This window comes from Neophocaena asiaeorientalis, unplaced genomic scaffold (assembly GCF_003031525.2).
Source record: "Neophocaena asiaeorientalis asiaeorientalis breed wild unplaced genomic scaffold, Neophocaena_asiaeorientalis_V1.1 scaffold280, whole genome shotgun sequence".
NCBI lineage: Eukaryota > Metazoa > Chordata > Mammalia > Artiodactyla > Phocoenidae > Neophocaena > Neophocaena asiaeorientalis.
The window spans coordinates 5328168-5346249 of record NW_020185321.1 but is presented as its reverse complement, the minus strand read 5'-3'; the positions used below and the strand labels follow the sequence as shown (position 1 = coordinate 5346249).

General features: G+C 54.0%; 2 protein-coding genes across 11 annotated transcripts in view; one reads left to right on the top strand and one right to left on the bottom strand.

Annotated features, from left to right (window-relative positions):
* The window catches only part of NFKBID (NFKB inhibitor delta), a 7829-nt gene extending 486 nt beyond the window's left edge, over nt 1–7343 (top strand). The window contains exons 2-12 of one of the 8 annotated variants that reach the window (XM_024733918.1): nt 1204–1304; nt 1501–1561; nt 1956–2173; nt 2431–2621; nt 2704–2809; nt 2928–3074; nt 3192–3243; nt 3337–3485; nt 5454–5570; nt 5859–6023; nt 6717–7343. In XM_024733918.1, coding sequence (XP_024589686.1) covers nt 2021–2173; nt 2431–2621; nt 2704–2809; nt 2928–3074; nt 3192–3243; nt 3337–3485; nt 5454–5570; nt 5859–6023; nt 6717–6770 — 1134 coding nt within the window. In that variant the 5' untranslated portion in view covers nt 1204–1304; nt 1501–1561; nt 1956–2020 and the 3' untranslated portion in view covers nt 6771–7343. Of the gene's footprint in view, nt 1–38; nt 647–1203; nt 1305–1488; nt 1562–1955; nt 2174–2430; nt 2622–2703; nt 2810–2927; nt 3075–3191; nt 3244–3336; nt 3486–5453; nt 5571–5858 lie in introns of those variants that run through there. The other 7 variants (XM_024733917.1, XM_024733915.1, XM_024733913.1 and 4 more) reach the window with 7 other exon arrangements.
* Nucleotides 7344–11049: 3706 nt separating this feature from the next.
* The window catches only part of APLP1 (amyloid beta precursor like protein 1), a 9518-nt gene continuing 2485 nt past the window's right edge, over nt 11050–18082 (bottom strand). Inside the window, exons 4-17 of one of the 3 annotated variants that reach the window (XM_024733840.1) lie at nt 17839–17951; nt 17473–17606; nt 17178–17362; nt 16586–16716; nt 16139–16213; nt 15114–15272; nt 14907–15035; nt 13878–13977; nt 12730–12837; nt 12443–12466; nt 12182–12252; nt 11878–11940; nt 11603–11746; nt 11050–11501 (exon numbers count right to left, since the gene is read on the bottom strand). In XM_024733840.1, the coding sequence (XP_024589608.1) occupies nt 11403–11501; nt 11603–11746; nt 11878–11940; nt 12182–12252; nt 12443–12466; nt 12730–12837; nt 13878–13977; nt 14907–15035; nt 15114–15272; nt 16139–16213; nt 16586–16716; nt 17178–17362; nt 17473–17606; nt 17839–17951 (1535 nt within the window). In that variant the 3' untranslated portion in view covers nt 11050–11402. Of the gene's footprint in view, nt 11502–11602; nt 11747–11877; nt 11941–12181; nt 12253–12442; nt 12470–12729; nt 12838–13877; nt 13978–14906; nt 15036–15113; nt 15273–16138; nt 16214–16585; nt 16717–17177; nt 17363–17472; nt 17607–17838; nt 17952–18082 lie in introns of all 3 variants that reach the window. The other 2 variants (XM_024733839.1, XM_024733841.1) reach the window with 2 other exon arrangements.

Genomic DNA, 18082 nt, shown 5'->3' with positions numbered 1-18082 from the left:
GGGGGCGTGGGGTGGGGTAAAGGACTGTTGATCCTGAATCCTAGGTCCCGGGAATGAAAGCGCTGGGAGCCCCGACTCCTGCCTGGGTCCTGGGAGGAGGGGGCTGGGGACCCGGACTCCATGCTGTAGAAAAAGGCTGGATCGAGTCCTTGGGGGCGTTGTTTGAAATCAGCCAAGGTCTGGGTGGGCAAGGTCCGGAGTTTGGCCGCAGGAATGCACTCTGGCCGTGACCCTGCCCCACCCTGGGATTTCCCGAGTCGCCACCCGGCCCGGGTCCCCGGGCTGAGCAGGAATTTCCCTTGTGCGGGGATTCCACGAGCGCCACGCTTGGCCACGCATCGCGTCTCGGAGCGGGACACCTGGGTCGCCGGGCGGAGAGGAAAAAGGAGATGGAAGATTCCCTTGCGTGAGCGACGTGACGTCAGCGCGTCGCGTCTGGGCGGTTTCCGAGTCCGCCCTCCGGCGCTTAACCCTTCCTATGCTCGAGCGGGGCTCGGAAGGGTGAGGGCTGAGGGCCCGGCCTTCTTGCATCGTGCGAACAAGGAGTCTGGAAACTGGGATTACCAGGTCCTAGAGGGGAGTAGGCTGAGGGCCCGGACTCCTGGGTCCTGGGGAAGGGTATGCGAGTCTCCCAGACTCCCGTGAGGTGGGGCTTGGACTTCTGGGTCTTAAGAGGGGGGCGAGGTCTGAACCTTTGGATTCCTAATGAGCTAGGGGGCTAGTGACTTCGTGGTTCCTCAGGGAGAGGGGCTGGGGACTCGGATGCCTGGTATCCCGAGGAAAAAGTATCAGGGCAGCTTCTAGGGCAGAGAGATATTGGGAACCTGGATGTGCGTCTCTGGGGAGTGATGCCCGGCGACGCCCCGAATCCCTCAGAACTGGGAGATCTGGGGGTGGGGTGGGATTTTTCACGGAAGTGTTAGGCAGAGGGAAGGGGGCTGCAGAGAGCGCCCTCCACCTCCTTCCTCAGTTTCCACGACGCTGGCGGAAAGTTGGGTCAGAGGGGAAAATGCGGAGCAAAAGGAAGGAAACCGCGGAGGCGGCGCCGCACCCGAAATCTTAGATTGGCTTTGGAGTTCTCAGGCGGCATCAGTGTGCCAGTTTTTCCGCGCGGGAGGGCGAAGAGGGCGCTCAGATCCACTCCCCGGCGCACTTGGGTGACGTAAGGACCCCTGATAACTTCCCTCCCTCTTCACCCCGCAGTGAGCCGGAATGAGCGCAGCCACTGCCCATCACAGACGGTGAAGAAGCTCCTAGAAGAACAAAGGCGCCGCCAGCAGCAGCCTGACGCTGGCGGGCTACCGGTGAGGCCCATGAAGCGCTGTAAACTACAACTCCCGTGAGGCCATGTTCTGTTGGGCAAGGACTTGCTGCCTTGCTGGGCCCTCAGGGCTGATGAGAGACGTAGTCCTGACTTAGATGCCCTGTAGGTGGGGAATGGATGCTGAGGAATCTGCCAGATAAATTCACCCTTGTTTCTTTTTGCTTATGCCTCTACAGGGACAGTTCCTGGCTCCCCTGGCCCAGCCCCTGACCCCACCTGTGAATGAGGGTGAAGCTGGTAAGTCTGGAAACTCAACCTGGTTCCCTCAGCTCCTAGCCCCAGCTTCCCTCAGGGACTCAAACATCCCAGCTCTTAGAACTTTCAGGAACTTAGGAGTTAGACCCTCATTCTTGCTGAGACCCGCAGAGTAGAGCCAGATTCTCTGGAGCCCAGTAGTCTATGCACATAGTCCTTCAGGGGCCCAGGCTCCCAGCCTGGAATCTAGGCCCTCAACCCCTCAGTGTCCCAGGCATTTAGGTCCCATAAGTCCAAGCTTCCAGCTCCTTGGTGCCCCAGAAGTACTAGCTTTCAGTACCTTGAGGACTCCAGGCCCTCACACAGGTCCTGTCTGGGCTGTGACTTCCCTAACTCTGGTAACCAGGCCTGCCTCTGCTCCTCCTCTCACATGCAGGCCATACTCACTTCCCAGCACACCAGGAGACTGTGGGTTCTGGACTTGGCAGCCTGGCACCCCCCATGGGCTTTCCAGACTGGGACCCCAACACGCATGCTGCCTACACGGACAGGCCCTACTCTTACCCTGCTTCTGCTGCTGAAGGTTTCCTGACTCCTGACTTCTACTCACACTCGGACCCAGGGCGGCCGTGTTCATTTCCCCTGGGGATGGAGGTGAGACACAGAATGGGAACTGGGTGCTGAAGGGCTCCTGAGATTCCCAGTTGCCCTTATGCAGCATTCTGAGATGTCTGGGGTTGGATTAGGATCCCATTCCTCAGATGGGCAAAACTGAGGCCCAAAGGTCCAAGGTCACTTGGCACAGATGGGACGCCCAGCCACTCTGCCTGGCACTCTGTATGTGTATGTGTGTGTGGTAGAAAGAGGGAATTCTCAGCTGACTGGCTCTCCCCATCACCTGTACCCTTCAGGACCCCCTGGATACTCGGCTCTATGTAGAACCTCCCCTGCCACAGGCAGGATCCTGGAGAAGTTCTGGACTCCCTTCAGGACCCCCACAGTTGCCTCCTGTGGTCAACGGACCATCCCTGGACGCTGCCCGTGCTCACATGCTGGCTTTGGGGCCACAAAAGCTGCTGGCCCAGGATGAGGAGGGAGATACGTGAGTATAGGGGAATGGAGTCTGCAGGCTCTCCTGCTTAGCTGGGGTGCTGTGCTCATTGCTTCCTTCCACCTATCCTCAGGCTCCTGCACCTGTTTGCGGCTCGAGGGTTGCGCTGGGCCGCATACGCCGCAGCTGAGATGCTCCAAGCCTACAGACATCTGGACATTCGTGAGCATAAGGGCAAGGTGAGGGCTGAGGGCCTGGACTCCTGGATCTGAGGGCAGAGGGTCTGGAGGCCTGGATTCCTGGTTTTCAGAGGGGAGGGGGCTGGGGGCCCAGACTGACCTTTCCTGACTCCTGCAGACCCCTCTTCTGGTGGCTGCTGCTGCCAACCAGCCCCTGATTGTGGAGGATCTACTGAACCTGGGAGCGGAGCCCAACGCCACTGACCATCAAGGGCGTTCTGTCTTACACGTGGCCGCTACATATGGGCTCCCAAGAGTTCTCTCGGTATGTTCACCTGGCAGGTGGGATGAATGGGATGGACTGATTGCCTAGATCCTGGCTTTCAGGGCTAGGAGGCCTGGGGAGACCCTAATCCAGCTCTCTACCTCCTCCTCCTCCCAGGCTGTGATTAACTCAGGGGTTCGAGTTGACATCGAAGCCAGAGACTTCGAGGGTAAGTTGGGTGGTGGGCAGGGTGGGTGGGGCTGGTGGGGCTGGGTGGGGTCGGTGCTCCAGATGTAGAGTCTTCACTGTCTCTACTCTGCAGGCCTCACCCCTCTCCACACAGCCATCCTGGCCCTCAACGTTGCTATGCACCCACCCGACCTATATCCCCCAGTACTGAGTACCCAGGCCCAAGACAGGCTGGCTTGCGTCAAGATGTTGCTGCACGTGGGCGCTGATCATACCAGCCAGGTGAGCTGGGCAGTGGGCAGCTGGCCTCCAGGAGGGCATGTGGGATGGGGGCGCCTGGCTATCCAGGGGCTCGAAACAAATTCTGACTTGCCTCTTCCCAGCTGTGTGACCTTGAACATGCGACTTCACTTCTCTGTGCCCCAGTTGTCAACTGGGAGTAATATTACTGATCTTAACTTGTATTTACCAAGCACTTACTATTCATCAAACACTGTTTCATGGATTAGCTGATTGAATCCTCATAAACACACTTTGATGTGTATACTATTATTACTTTCTCTCTTTCACTGATAAGGAAACTGAGGCTCAAGGACTTTGCCTTGTGAGTGTCAGAGAGGGGATTTGAGCCCAGGTGGCCTGACCCCAGAATCCAGCTGTGAATACATATAGTTTCCTCCTTCCTGACAGTGGCTCCTTCAAAGGCTGGCTGAGAGAATTAAACATCTACTCATTGTTTTGGATTTTTACATTTTAGTTCAAGAACTTTGAACATAGATAAAGTAAAGAAAATAGTATAATGAACTCCATGTAGCCAACATAAATAACCAGCAACTCATAGCCAGTCCTTTCCCATCCACTTCTCCTGTATTATTTTGAAGCAAATCCAAGCTTATAGTTTTACCCATAAATATTTGTCTTTAGAAGACAAGAACTCTCGTTAACCTCAGTACCTTTATTCCACTTTTAAAAAAATTAACAGTCTCATAATATCAAATATCCTGTGTTCAAATTTTTATTTGGCTTTAAAGTGACATACATTTATTTTTTTCATTAAAAAAAAAAACCAAAAAAAAACCTAGGATTCAAATAAAGCCCAAACATTGCAGTGATACGTCCTTTTAAGCTCTTAATTTAGAGCTTCCCCTCCTTTAGAGTTTTCTCTTCATAATTTTTTTGATAGAGCCAGCTAGGTTGTTTTGCCCTATATAAACCCACAACTCTTTTTAAAATTGAAGAATAGTTGATTTACAGTGTTGTGTTGGTTTCTGGTGTACAGCAGAGTGATTCAGTTGTACACATATACACATATTCTTTTTCATATTCTTTTCCGTTATGGATTATTACAGGATATTGAGTCTAGTTCCCTGTGCTATACAGTAAGACCTTGTTGTTTATCTGTTTTACATGTAGTAGTTTGTATCTGCTAATCCCAAACTCCTAATTTATCCTCCCCCATCCCCTTTCCCCTTTGGTAACCATAAGTTTATTTTCTGTGTCTAAACACACAATTTTTAATGTTTATTATCAGTACAAATTCTTTAAAGGCACATAGTAAAGTTTCATTGTGGAAAATGTCTTTACTTGCTTCAAAATATGAAGAGAGGGGCTTCCCTGGTGGTGCAGTGGTTGAGGGTCCGCCTGCCGATGCAGGGGACACGGGTTCGTGCCCCGGTCTGGGAGGATCCCATGTGCCGCGGAGCGGCTGGGCCTGTGAGCCGTGGCCGCTGAGCCTGCGTGTCCGGAGCCTGTGCTCCGCAACGGGAGAGGCCACAACAGTGAGAGGCCCATGTACCGCAAAAAAAAAAAAAAAAAAGAGAACAGTTCAGGATGGAAGTAGATACAGGCTTAGATAGGCCACTGATTAATGCTGCTCAGTTCCCATCTTTATAGATAAAATACAGTCCATGTGGGATGTGGGCGCATTTTACTGTGTTTAATAGAATGTGGGCTGGCCAGGGCAGCTGCTAGTCCAGAGAGCTCCTTTGGAGGAATAGAAAAGAAATCTTTTTCTCAAAGATACTTGGGCTGGAAAATTGTCTTAATAGATGTACCGTTCGGTGATGTGTATGATCTGAATGGCACCCCCTTAAATCTGGTATTCCTGTAGAGTGCACAGCACGTACAACTGAATAAGGCACTCCTGGGTGCTTGAAAAAGAGAGACAGGGTGTCTAAAGGCTCTTGGGTTCCATGGGTGGAGGCTTGGGTGTGAGGACTGGCCTGACCTCTGTCGTTCCCCTCCTCACAGGAGATCAAGAGCAACAAGACGGTTCTGCACTTGGCTGTGCAGGCTGCCAACCCGACCCTGGTTCAGCTGCTGCTGGCGCTGCCACGGGGAGACCTGCGGGCCTTTGTCAACATGAAGGTAGGGGCCTAGGCTGGAATGTGCAGATTGGGTGAGACGTGGCAGAGAGCGGGCAGGGGGATGTTGGGAGTCCCACGGGCTGTGTCTGGGGAGGGGCTGCTGTGTGGGTCGTGGACGGGGCACGTGTAGGGCCTAGAGGGGTGTGTGGAATGTGGCCCTGGAGGGGGCTTCTGGGGGATGTGAGGAGGGACATGTGGGACCTGGGTGTGACGGAATATGAAACGCGCCATCGAGGGCCCAGGCCAGCTGAGCCTGCGTCTTCAGTAGACCCCCCCTCACCGTCCCCAGGCCCATGGGAACACAGCCCTCCACATGGCGGCCGCCCTGCCCCCTGGGCCGGCCCAGGAGGCCATTGTGCGGCGCCTGCTGGCAGCTGGGGCGGATCCAACGTTGCGCAACCTGGAGAATGAGCAGCCTGTCCACCTGCTACGGCCCGGGCTGGGCCCTGAGGGGGTGAGCACTGAGCCCGCCCTGACTGCAGGGTGCACCCCCGACCCCAGCATTCCTGACTGTAATCTCAGAAGGTGACCTTGACCCTTATCCAACCCTGACTTCAAAATGTGACCTTGAGGGACTTCCCTGGCTGTCCAGCGGTTAAGACTCCACGCTTCCACTGCGGGGGGCATGGGTTCCATCCCCGGTTGGGGAACTTAAGATCTCACATGCCATGTGGCACGGCCAAAAAAAAAAAAAAAAAAATGACCCTGGACCTCAGTGTTTGCTCCCTTGCCTGATAATGGTGACTCCTCCTGACCTCTACTTTCAACCCTGTATCCTGACCTCAAGTTGTGACCTCTGATCCCCAAGCATGACCTCCAGCCCCCTGACTTTTAGTCCTGACCTCAGAGTGGGACTTCTGACCCCCAAATGTGACTCTGGCCCCTTGCTTCTCCCCTTTGACTCCCAGTCCTCAATGCTAATCCCAAGGTGGCAACGCCCAGCCAGCAACACCTTTGCTCAGGAGCCTTGATTCATTGTGTGAACGAGCCTTCATCCCCAGCCCCGCATCTTGACTCAGAACCTCTGACCTTCAAACCCAACTGACCCTACTCACTTCTCTCTGACCCCCAACTTCACACCCCAACAGGGTGTGCCTGTTCTCCTTGCAACCTCTCAAGCGTCTCCCCCATCTTGTCTTGTCCACAGCTCCGGCAGCTACTGAAGAGGAGCCGTGTGGCACCCCCAGGCCTGTCCTCTTAGGACTCAAACCCAGAACCTGGACTGATTTTCCAGTCCCCACCGTCCTGTGGGACAGCCAGCGTATGCTAATGTTGCAAATCCGTGATAATGTATGTGCATAATGTCCTGCCATCGGGGTCTTACATTAAAACCCCAAAATGGCTGTTGGTGGGTAAACAGTCCCCAATATTTGGGGTGGTGTGATACCCTTCCTCCACCCACAAGGAGCCCCCTTGATGATTTCTGTGAAATCGAGGCCCCTTGATTGTTTCTGTGAAACACACTGGACCCCCAACCCTTTCCCCACCAGGATCTTTTGGGGTCCAGATGTAACTCCCCTATATGGTACTTGGAGTACGCCAAAAGAGCTTCCAGTACCATCCTAGTAGAGCTCCTAAGATGACACCTGACCTCCCCAGGACCCACCCCCTTCAGGTCCTTAACCCTGAGACATAGGAAGGACTCTCGATCATAGTCCCCTAGGTCCTACTGCTTTAAGTCAGAACACAACCAGGCCCCTGACCCAGACCTCAGTATTTCTAGTGAATCCCTCCCCTATCTGAAACTCTTGATTAAACTCAGTTTGGACTAGAACCGTTACTGTCTAATCTCTAATCATTGTGCAGGGAAGCGGCTGAGGAGCCGTGTTTGGGTGGATGTGTCTGGGTGGGGGGTTGTAGCAGACACGGCGGGTGCCAAGTCCCTATCCTGTCCCCCTCACCCTGTCAACACCTGGTGGTCTAACTGCCAGGGCCGGCACGTGACTCTGCCTATGGGCATTCTCAGACCACTGGTGCCCGCTTTGCCCTGGGTATGAGTGTGGTAAGACTTCCATGCCAGGAGGATCATGCCTCTTCCCACTCCAACAGCTCTCAACCAGTGACTGACTGAAGGGAGATGGTATGTAAATGCTCCAGGTCCCCTGCCTCCGTGGGGATAACTGGGAAGTGTGTGTTCTACACGGGCTCTCAAAGCTCCCCAGTGGAACGAAGCTCCGGTTCTCCACCATGGTTCTGGCTTGATAACGTACCCTTTCTTGGCAGCTTTCCCTTTTCTGGGTCCCTTCCTGCTCCCCTATCAATGTTCTCTACTCCTTGCAGGTAATCTTGTCCTCAAATCCTTGCCTCAACCTCTGCTTCCAGAGAAACCCAAACGAAAGACGGAAGACCTCCACAATGCCCCCTTGTACCTCTGTCCCACAGCCTCTGCTCTGTCCTCCGTCCCAGTCTCGTCGCTCCAGAAAGCCCTCTGACGCACGGTAGCCCCCACTGCTTGGAGCCTCTCACGGACAACAAACCAAGCACACTTCAGGGCATATGCCAGAGTCTCTACCCCAAAACTTAAGGCTTAAAACAACCACCACTTTCGTTTTTTGATAAATTTATTTATTTATTTTTGGCTGCATAGGGTCTTCGTTGCTGAGCGCAGTCCTTCTCTAGTTGTGGCGAGTGGGGGCTACCCTTCATTGTGGTACGCAGGCTTCTTTGCGGTGGCTTCTCTTTGTTGCGGAGCACAGGCTCTAGGCATGCAAGCTTTCGTAGTTGTGGCACCCGGGCTTCAGTAGTTGTGGCTCGTGGGCTCTAGAGCGCAGGCTCAGTAGTTTTGGCGCATGGGCTTAGTTGCTCCGCGGCCTGTGGGATCTTCCAGGACCAGGGCTCAAACCCGTGTCCCCTACATTGGCAGGTGGATTCTTAACCACTGCACCACCAGGGAAGTCCAGCACCACTTATTTTGTTCATGATTCTGTGATCTGGGCTGGGCTGAGCTGGGCAGTTCCACTATCTTGCTTTGGTCACACACGTGGCTGCAGTCACCTGGAGGCCCGATTGGCCTAGACAACAGCACTCACGTGTCTGATAGCTCAGCTGAGATGGCTGGAACTTCTGAGAGTGAGCCGAGCATCCCTCTCCCTGTGGTCCCTCCAGGAGGGTAGGAGGATCTCCTCATGCAGTAGCTCCAAGAGGGAATATTCCAAGGGAAAAAGCCCCTGCTTGCATCATGTCTGCTGATACCCCATTGGTCAAAGTCAGCCATGTGGCCAAGCCCAGAGTCAGTGGGGAGGAAGGTACTGCACTAGAACGAGAATACTGGGAGGTGGAATTACTGGTGGTGCTGGCACAAGTCTCCCACAGCAGCCGCCTTGGACCAGCATGAGTGTGCTCTTCTGTGGTACTCACATAGTGGCAGCTGACCCATGAGAAATTCATAATAGTATGTTGTATTTCATTAATTCTAGGAAGAACTTAATTGGAATTCATCTTACAATTAGGTGGCATAGTTTAATGTCTGCGTAGTTTTCCTTGTGGTACATAAAATAATGGTATTTCTTATTATTTTTTTTTTTTTGCGGTACGCGGGCCTCTCACTGCTGTGGCCTCTCCCGTTGCGGAGCACAGGCTCCGGACGCGCAGGCTCAGCGGCCATGGCTCACGGGCCCAGCCGCTCCGCGGCATGTGGGATCTTCCCGGACCGGGGCACGAACCCGTGTCCCCTGCATCGGCAGGCGGACTCTCAACCACTGCGCCACCAGGGAAGTCCGGTATTTCTTATTTTTGATGGCATCTTAGATTCTGTTGACATATAAGATGTGTTTCCCGATATGTATCAGCGCGCACACACGCACAGACACACACACACACACACACACACACACCACTAACGTGATAACAAGTCTCTAGGAAACTTTGCTTTACTGAAAGAAGAATTAAATCGTATTCAGGGGGAAAAGAAGAGTGGTTTAGGGGCACAAGAGCATCAAATGAGCAATAGTAAAGTTATTTTTCCTGCTGGAATTTCAATAAAAACAGTGTTTTTAAACTAATTACTCTAAGTATTGCCATTAAAATGCAAATATTATTAGGGAATCATGCACTGAGCGTATTGAGCAAAATGGCCTTTCATTTCCTATCCCACCTGCTTGGAGCTCCTTACCTATTGTTAGCCTGTGAATCACCCTTGGCTGTGAAAATACAAAGGCAGTTTTTCCCCTGCTTGTGGTGCTAGCTATAGATTTCTACTAGAATGGTCTGAGTATACCTGATGGTAAAGCCAGTATCAGAAGTTGCAAAATGGGTTCTTAATAAAGCTGTGGCATTGCATCCAACTCGCATCATGTAGGCATCTTCCTCCCAATACCTACCACGTCTATATTTAATATACATGACCTATAATTCACGTATATCTTATGTAGAGCTCATCACTGTGAGCTCATCGGTCCGTTGGAAGCATTAAAAATACGTGCTCCCTCCCTTAGCCATCTGTCAGAAAATTGTGCTATCCTGATATTAGAACATGGCACACTACTGCTGTCTGCTGGGAAGTTGTGGTAAAAATGCAAATCTACAATGTCTGGGAGATGAATGGTATCACTTACAATTTTGCAGTGAGCAACCCAAACACCATATGGGACGGCCATGAATTATTAGCCAGGAGGTTGGCAAAATGGCCTAGAGTATGGGCACTGGAGCCAGGTTTCCTGGGTTGGATTCCTAGCTTCATCCCTTCCTAGATGGTGACCTTGGGAATGTGACATAACTTCTCTTTGCCTCCCTTTCCTAATCTATAAATGAGAATAGTCATAGTACCTACTTCACGGGGTAGAAATAATGATTAAGTGTGCCAGTGCGTGAAAGCCCTTGGAGCAGTTCCTGGCACAGGGTGCCATATGAATGTTTGCTGCCATGTCATTTTAGAATTTATTCAACAAGTACTTGCAAAGTGCCAGGCACAATTCTAATGTCCCAACAAATATCACTCCTTTTAATCCTCGTAACAACCCTCTTGAGACAGGTAACAGTATACGTAGAGGGACAACTCTGACATGTCACAAAATGCGATGCACTTGCAGACATCACATAACCCTCTCTGGGACACATGGTTGGATTTCCACACTCCAAGGGGATTCTTATCACCTCCCCCAGAAGGGCTTAAGACTCAAGAATGGGAAGAGCAGTTCAAGATTCCCTGTCCCTCATCGAGTTCACAGGTTGGGGGTGGATGTTGTATGTGACTGTGTATGAGGGTGAGTGGGAGGCAGGGGAAACTTGCTAGAGCCCAGCCTCCTTGGAGTCCACCCTGGAACCCAGCTGATACAGGCTTAGAAGTGGCTGCCCGTTCAGTACCACGGAAAGCTCCTGGGTGGGAGCCTAGCCTAGATCTCTGGACCCCGCCCCTTCCCAAGGCCCCGCCCAGATTTAAAGATCTCTCCAACAGTTTAAAGAGGTGAAGGAGGTCTGGGCGGGCTTGCACACCAATGTCCAGAGCTGATTACACCCTGATTCCCCCACAGAGACGGAGGATGGCCTGGTGGGGAAGAGGACTTTATTGGGATATTAGTGGGGGACACATGGGAGGGTGAATTCCAGGGAACAACAGACAGTGGGACCAACTGGTGGTCACCTTAAGGAACAATACATAAATGTACAAAATAAGTTAAAGTGAGGAGGTCCCAAGCGGGGAGGCAGCTGGGAATACCTGGGGATTTCTTAGGGATTAAATTTGGAATTGGACAGGGGAAATAAGAATTTCCAGCCCCCTCACAAAGAGTGTGAAATGAACTTTTTCAAGACCCCTCTCCCAGGCTGGGAGTTGGGCTTCTGGGGCTCCAGGAAGAGGGAAGGTCTGGGCTCAGCCACAGGGGTGAAGGGGGCTGGTTCAGGGTCGTTCCTCCAGGAAGCGGTAGGTGGGGTTCTCATAGCCGTGACGCTGCAGTTCACGCAGCTGCTGCTCCTCCAGGGTCAGCATGGGGTCCACCTGCAACAGGGGCAGGGGAGGCAGAGTGGGCCACAGGGGCCTGGCCGCACACCTCCCAGGCTCTGGAAGTCCTCCCCATTCCAGGTCTCTCTGCCTCTCACCTCCACCACTCCATGGCTGATAGCCCCGTAGGGCTTCTTCCTGCGTAAGAGCAGCACGGAGAGGATGATCAGGGAGCCACCACCCGCTCCCATGATCAGCAGACCAGACACAGCCTCTCGGGACATGCCTGTTCCAGCTGGTGCCTGCAGGGAGAGGAGATGGGGCCGGGGTCATCTTGGAGGCTCACCAGGGCCCTGTGTGGCTTTGGGAGTCACAGCCTAGCCACTGACCTCTGACCTCTTCCCCTAAGTACCCACAATATTCCTCCTCTTACCAGCTCATCTCTCTGAATCTCCGATGAGTGGAAAGGAAAACCCCTTGGAACAGACACATTCACCTGGGGGAGCAGGAGGTGTCAGGGACCCAGAAGTCTGGGCCCCTGCCTCCCCCTCCCCTGGGCCCCAAGAGGGCATCCCCCAGCCCTCTTCTTCCCTAGGACCCTGAAGTCCATGTCCTCAGTCCCTTCTTTCCTCTGAGGCCAAGGAACCCAAACCCCTAGCACCCTCCTCCTTCAGACCTAGGAGTCCAGGCCCCCTGGCCCATCCTCCCTCCGATGCCCGCGGGTCCGACTGACTTACCTTTCGTTCATACTGCTCCAGGGGGGACATCTTCTCTTCCTCAGAGGATGCAGCATCTTGTTCTGTGGACCCTACCCCCCAAATCTTATCTCATTCCTGAGAGCCCAGAATGGTGCTACCCCCACCTGAAGAGGGGGTCTGAAGGGGCACCAGACTCCACCCCAGGAGGCCTGGGGTTCCCCGTGTACGGGCCCTCTTCCATTCTGGGCTCAAGGACTCAGAGGGATTTGGTGGCTGGGGGCTACTCTGTGAGATACTCACCTTTTGGAAGGGCCATGGGGGTGTCTGCTGGCAGCCAGAGGAGGCAAGACAGGTGGAACAGTGAAGAGAGGAGAGCATCACCAAATATAGTGTGGGGAAGCCCCCTCCCAGGGGCCGAGGAAGGAGGATCGAGGATCCTACAGAGGCCTCTACAACCTCAGACATTCCTTCCCACCCTCTTCCACTCACTGTGGTGGCTAAGACACCCCCAGATTTTAGGGGATTAGAATTGAGGTTGGGGACCTGTACCCCAAAGTCTGGGATTATGTAGATTTGGGTTAACTCACCATCCTTGGAATCCAGGGGCTGCAGCCCACCCTTGTCCTCATTGCTGCTCCCCGGGGCAGGGACTTCCAATTCACTGGGGCCCAGGTGTTCAGAGTGGAGGAGCTCCTCTGAGGGGAACATGCAGAAAGGTGGTGAGGTTGTGAGCATGGGGATCCACAAAACAAAAATGGGTGAATGGATGGCACCCTAACAATAGAGCGATCGGGGTGGGGGAGCCATACGTGTGACCTGGGGAAGTGGAGCTGAGTGTTGGAGGATGGAGGTTGAAGTTCAAGAGAATAGCCTCCTTAAAGAGCAGGAGAATTAGGGTTTGGCATGGGACATCCAGGAGGAAGTCGCAGTAGATCTGGGGGTTACACTTTCCGGTCTTCATGCTCTTGTGAAGGCCCTGCAGCTTGAATCTGGACTGGGTTTGTGACTTGCTTTCACCTACAGAAGGTGGGCCCAAGTCTTAAGAAGACCTGGCAGTTTCCACTTGCACGGTATGGGGAGCCTGAACCACCATGTAGGAAGTCCAGCTCCCCTGTTGGAGAGACCACGTGGAGGGGCTCCATGGAGAAGAGAGGCCCTGAGCCTACACAGAGAGGGAGAGAGGCTCATTCGTGCCAGATTCCCAGCCCTTAGCTGACCTGCTAGCCAAATGTAGTGACACACTTGACTACTGACAAGACCGGCAGAAGAAGCACCCAGCAGAACCCAGAGCAGACGGCAGGATCATGAGTGATGAAAATGGTTGATTTAATACAGCTGTAATACCTGGTACATGCTGTCCTATGACCAGAAGATGAAGATTTCCTATCCTTAGTGTGCATTTGAATCACTCAAAGAAGTTGTTAAATGCAAATTTTCCATCCATGTCTCAAAAGATTCTGATTCAATATGTGTGGAGTGAGGTCCCTAAACTTGCATTTTTAACAAACTTTTCAAGTGATGCTAATGAAGGTCCTTGAAGGACTGTGGACCATTTAAATTTAAAGAAAGACTGGAATAAACCTTGGTTTTCCAAACTCAAAAAAAAAAGAAAGAAAGAAAGAAAAGAAAAGAAAGTGGTGGATTTAAGCCACTAAGTTTTGCAGTTTGTTACACAGGAATAGATAGCTGAAATGGCAGGGGAGTCAAAGGCTGGGGGTCAGGACTGGGCACTCACGGATCTGGGGCCGCAGCTCCTGAGCCAGGCGGGGGTTCTGGTCAAGCAGCCCCAGGCTCTGATTCATCCTTTCCTCGATTACTTGAAGGTGAGTCTGCACCTGTGGGGGAGTGAGTACGAGGGATGAACTGAGCAGTGCAGGCTAGAGATGGGGAAACGGAGGCAGGGTGAAGGAGGAAGGTCAAGAGGGTCCAAGCAAAATTAGCACATACAATGGACAGGAAGTAGGGTACAAGGGCAGGAACTTGGCCATGGGAGGAAGGAAACTGGAGAAGGAGAAGTGGAATACAATGAAAAGGAAAAGATGTACAGAAGACAGGCTGTGAGAGTCTTGGGAAAGAAAGTAAGGAAGAAGGAAAAGGAGTAGCTGCTAGGAAAGGTGGGGCACAGGAGACAAGGTAAGTATAGGGTACAAGGAATATGGTATAGAAGATGGTAAGTGGGTAGGAGGGGCAGCGAGTAGGGTCTGAGGAATAGGAGGTGAGGCTTGAGGTTCTGAAGAAGGAAGAATTGGAGGGTCATATAGAAATGATGTGGTTCAAGGGCAAGACTTGGAGTTCAAGAGCATAGAATGGAGTATTCTTAATGGCTTAAATGGACAGGAAGAGGACATCCAAGAAACAGGAATTAGGATCTGAGGGCACAGAGCAAGGGTTCCAGGGAGAACAAGTGGGGTTAGGGAAAAAGGAGAGTTGAGGGGCAGGAGCAGGGTTCAAGGCACAGGAGGGGGATTCTAGGAAAGGAAGAATCCAAGGGACAAGAAGTGGGGTCGAGGGACAGAGAGTGGGAATACAAGAAAGGGGTCAAAGGCACAGGGGTCGGGGAGGCAGCATTCCAGGGTCAAGAAGTAAGGATCTGAGGGACTGGAGTGGGTCCCAAGCACAGAAGGGGGAGGTTCCAGGGATACGAAGGAGGTCCAAGGGATGGAAAGAGGGTATGAGGGGCAAGAGAAGAGCTTGAGGGATGGGGTCCCAGAGGCCGGGGTCTGAGGGCTAGCTGAGCATTTGGGAGCTGGAAGAACCTGAGCACCTGGAGGCGCGTCTGCTGGGCCTTCTCGGGGTCCACGGCAGCCACGTGCTGGTAATGCCTCAGCGTGTGCCTTTGCTCCTTCCGTTCTGCTCGCAGGTAGCGCCGCAGGGCCAGCAGGACGCGCTCTGGCTGTGGAAGCGAGGAAGGCTGCCCAGGCCTGCCCCAGCCCTTTCCACCCCCTGCCCTCTGCCCCCACGGCTCCCGCACCTGAGGCGGATCCTCCTGCAGTGCCGCCAGGAAACCTTCCAAGGCAGCCCGGCGCTGGTCGTTGATAAGGGCAGTGACTCGGGTGGCATGGGTCTCCACCAGGCGCTGTCGCTCACCAGACACCTGCTCCTCCAGGGTCTGCAGAATGGACTGGAAGTGCTGGCGAGGGGGTGGGCACAGGGCCAGGAGAGGCGTAGTGGGGTGAAACCCGGGTCAAAGGCAGTCTGGAAGGGTAGGGCTATAGGGTCAAGTGGCGGGGGAGAGGGAGGCGTGCAGTGGATCCAGGCCTGGGCAGAGTCAACCTGGGGTGGGACTAGATGACGGGAGACCAACTGGTGGAGCTGAGGCTGCAGGGCCAGGTAGAGTGGGGGCAGGGCTAGGCCTGCTGGGAGCCCCGCTGAAGGTGTTCACTACATGGGTGGGAACAATCTAGGCACAGAGCTGGCCTGTGTTGAGATGAAAGGAGCCAAGTATTGTAGGAAAGGTAGGGCTCAGGCCTGGACAGGACCCACTGGAGACAGGCTGTAACTAAATAAGACTGAGCTGGGTAGGAGCAAGAGTCAAGTAATGGGGCGCAGCCAAGTGGGGTCTACACAGGGTAGGGCTGTACTAAAGTGAGGCCGAGAGAGGTGGGTCAGAGAGTCATGAGGCTGGGACTACTGAGGAGGGATTGAGTAAAAGGGAGATTACAGGGGCAGGATCAGAGTCAGGGAGCAGGGCCGAGCATCAAAGAGAGGCTGAGAAGGACCGGGCTGTGTCTGCAGAGGCCCAGCTTGGGAGAGGCCTCCAGAGCCAGCCCTCAGAGGCTAGGATCAAGTTAAGACAGGGCAAAACATGGCCAGTGGGAAGAGGAGGGAAGCAAAGTCAGGTTGGATGTAGGCCAAGAGGGGCCGAGCCGAGTGTAAGGGTGGGGCCCGGGGAGGCCCGTGCAAGTAGGAAGGGGTGAAACTGGATGAGGCCAGACAAAGCCAGTGTGCCCCAGGTAGTGGACAGGCCTGAGTAGGACACCCTGGAGGCTGTCCTACCTCATTCAGGGCCTGTCTGTCGGCTTTAGGCAGGTTCTTGGACTGGTTGTCCGCCATGGCCCATTCACGCATCACCTGGGGACAAGGGGGAGCTTCAGGATCCTAGAATCCACCCTGCTCTACCCACTGAATCTCCCCTGCCCCCATCCTTCTTCAGAGTCTCCAGATCCCTTAAGTCCCTCTGCCTCTTGGATTCCTGAGAGGATTCAGAAAGAATTTAAAGTGGAAGAGTACCATGCATCAGAGTTTCCATAGAATCTGGTGGCATCTCAGTGGGATTCTAGGTGGGTCAGAGATCCCTGGTCCTCTTAGGGGTGGTGTTGAGGACTGGGGGTTAATGGGGACTTGGGGACTCTTTAGAGGTAGTCTCAATGTGTCCCTGAGGAATTTCCTGGTATTTAGGGAGCTCTGCGTTATGGGGGGTCCTGGGGCCCCCGGCACCATCACCTCGTTAATCTGACGCATCCTGCGCTCCTCCAGATCCATCTTGGCCCGCAGGAACCCCTCATGCTCGCTGACTTCTCCAGGCATGCCAAAGTACACGTCCACACCATCCGTGGGCCTCGGGGTGGGAGTCACTGCAAGGCCAGGAACCAGGGAGTCAGCCAGAAGCCCAGCTCCAGGTCTCCTTCCCTTCCCAGAGAACTGCATTTCCTAGAGCGCACTGGAGACCCTCATGTGTTCACTTCAGCCATAGCTGCTGCCTGGCATCATGCGAAATGTGGTTCTGAACTGGGCCTGTTCTTGTAAAGCTTAGGAATCCATTACACTATCCTCTAAGCTTTCCCCCCAATAATCCTTCAGACCTGCCAAATGACTCCTCCACTTCCGGGCACCCCCAAACCACCCTCCCCCTTTGCATTCCTCACAGGCTGCCCCTTCCACCTCTACTTTATTCAAAGCCATTCCCATCCCTCCCATTTTCCCCACCAGGGCTTCTCCCCCACAGGTCCCTCCCAAAGAGGCCCCTATACCAAGGCTCCCTTAAACCATCCTCCCCCAAGGGTGGAGGGGACTGGGGGTTCAGAGCCTGCCTCACCTTTGCTGACCCCTGCAGGGGGATGGGAGCTTGAGGGTGGGACTCTTTCCTCCTCTTCTTCCTCCTCAGCCCGTGGGGGCTCCACAAAGTAATCATCTACTGGCTGTAGGAAGGATTCCTCTTCTTCCTCATCCTCACCCCCCTCAACTCTGCCCCCGGGGGGCCACGACCGAGTGGAAGGATCCCTGAGGGAGCAGAAGACCCAAGGCAATGAGAACCTGGGCCCAGGCCCCCAGGCTTCCATCTCCTGCCTCAGGAGTCTTGGGTTGGGCATGGAGGCTTCCCTCCCACTCACCCAACTGCTGTCCCAGACGGGTTGGGGGTCACTGGAGGGGGGCAGCACACATACTCCACACCTCGGAACCGATCCGTGCCACAGGGCAAAAGCATGCCCGAGCCATGCAGGATGAGGCCCTGGGAGCTGCAGGCCTGCGGGAAGAGTGGGCCCAGATGCCAGGACTGTGGGGTAACAGAAGGTAGGGGGTAGCCTGGATGCCTGGGTCTTGGGGGCTGATGGGGCTGGGAGCCTGGATTCCTGGTTCTGTCCCATTGGGAAGAGAAGGCTGAGGCCCAGACTCTTGGGTTCTGGAGGAGGAGGGTGTTAGAGGACTGGATCCCTGGGTTCTGGGGGGCGGTGAGAATGAGTGAGCTGGGTCCTGACCTCCTGTGCCTCCTGACGCCTCCGGGTTGAACTCTCACACTGGTCCATGCGCTCCTGGTGCAGGAACCGGCAGCCTTCAGGCACCAGCAGGGCCTCGCTCACAAATTCACCCTCTGGCAAATGGGGGTCATCGATGTGAGACACTGCCGCAACCACTAGCCCTACCCTCCTCAGAATCCAGATCTCTTATCCTCATAGGCTTTTCTGTCCCACTCTGGACCCAGGCATCCATCTCCCTAATGGG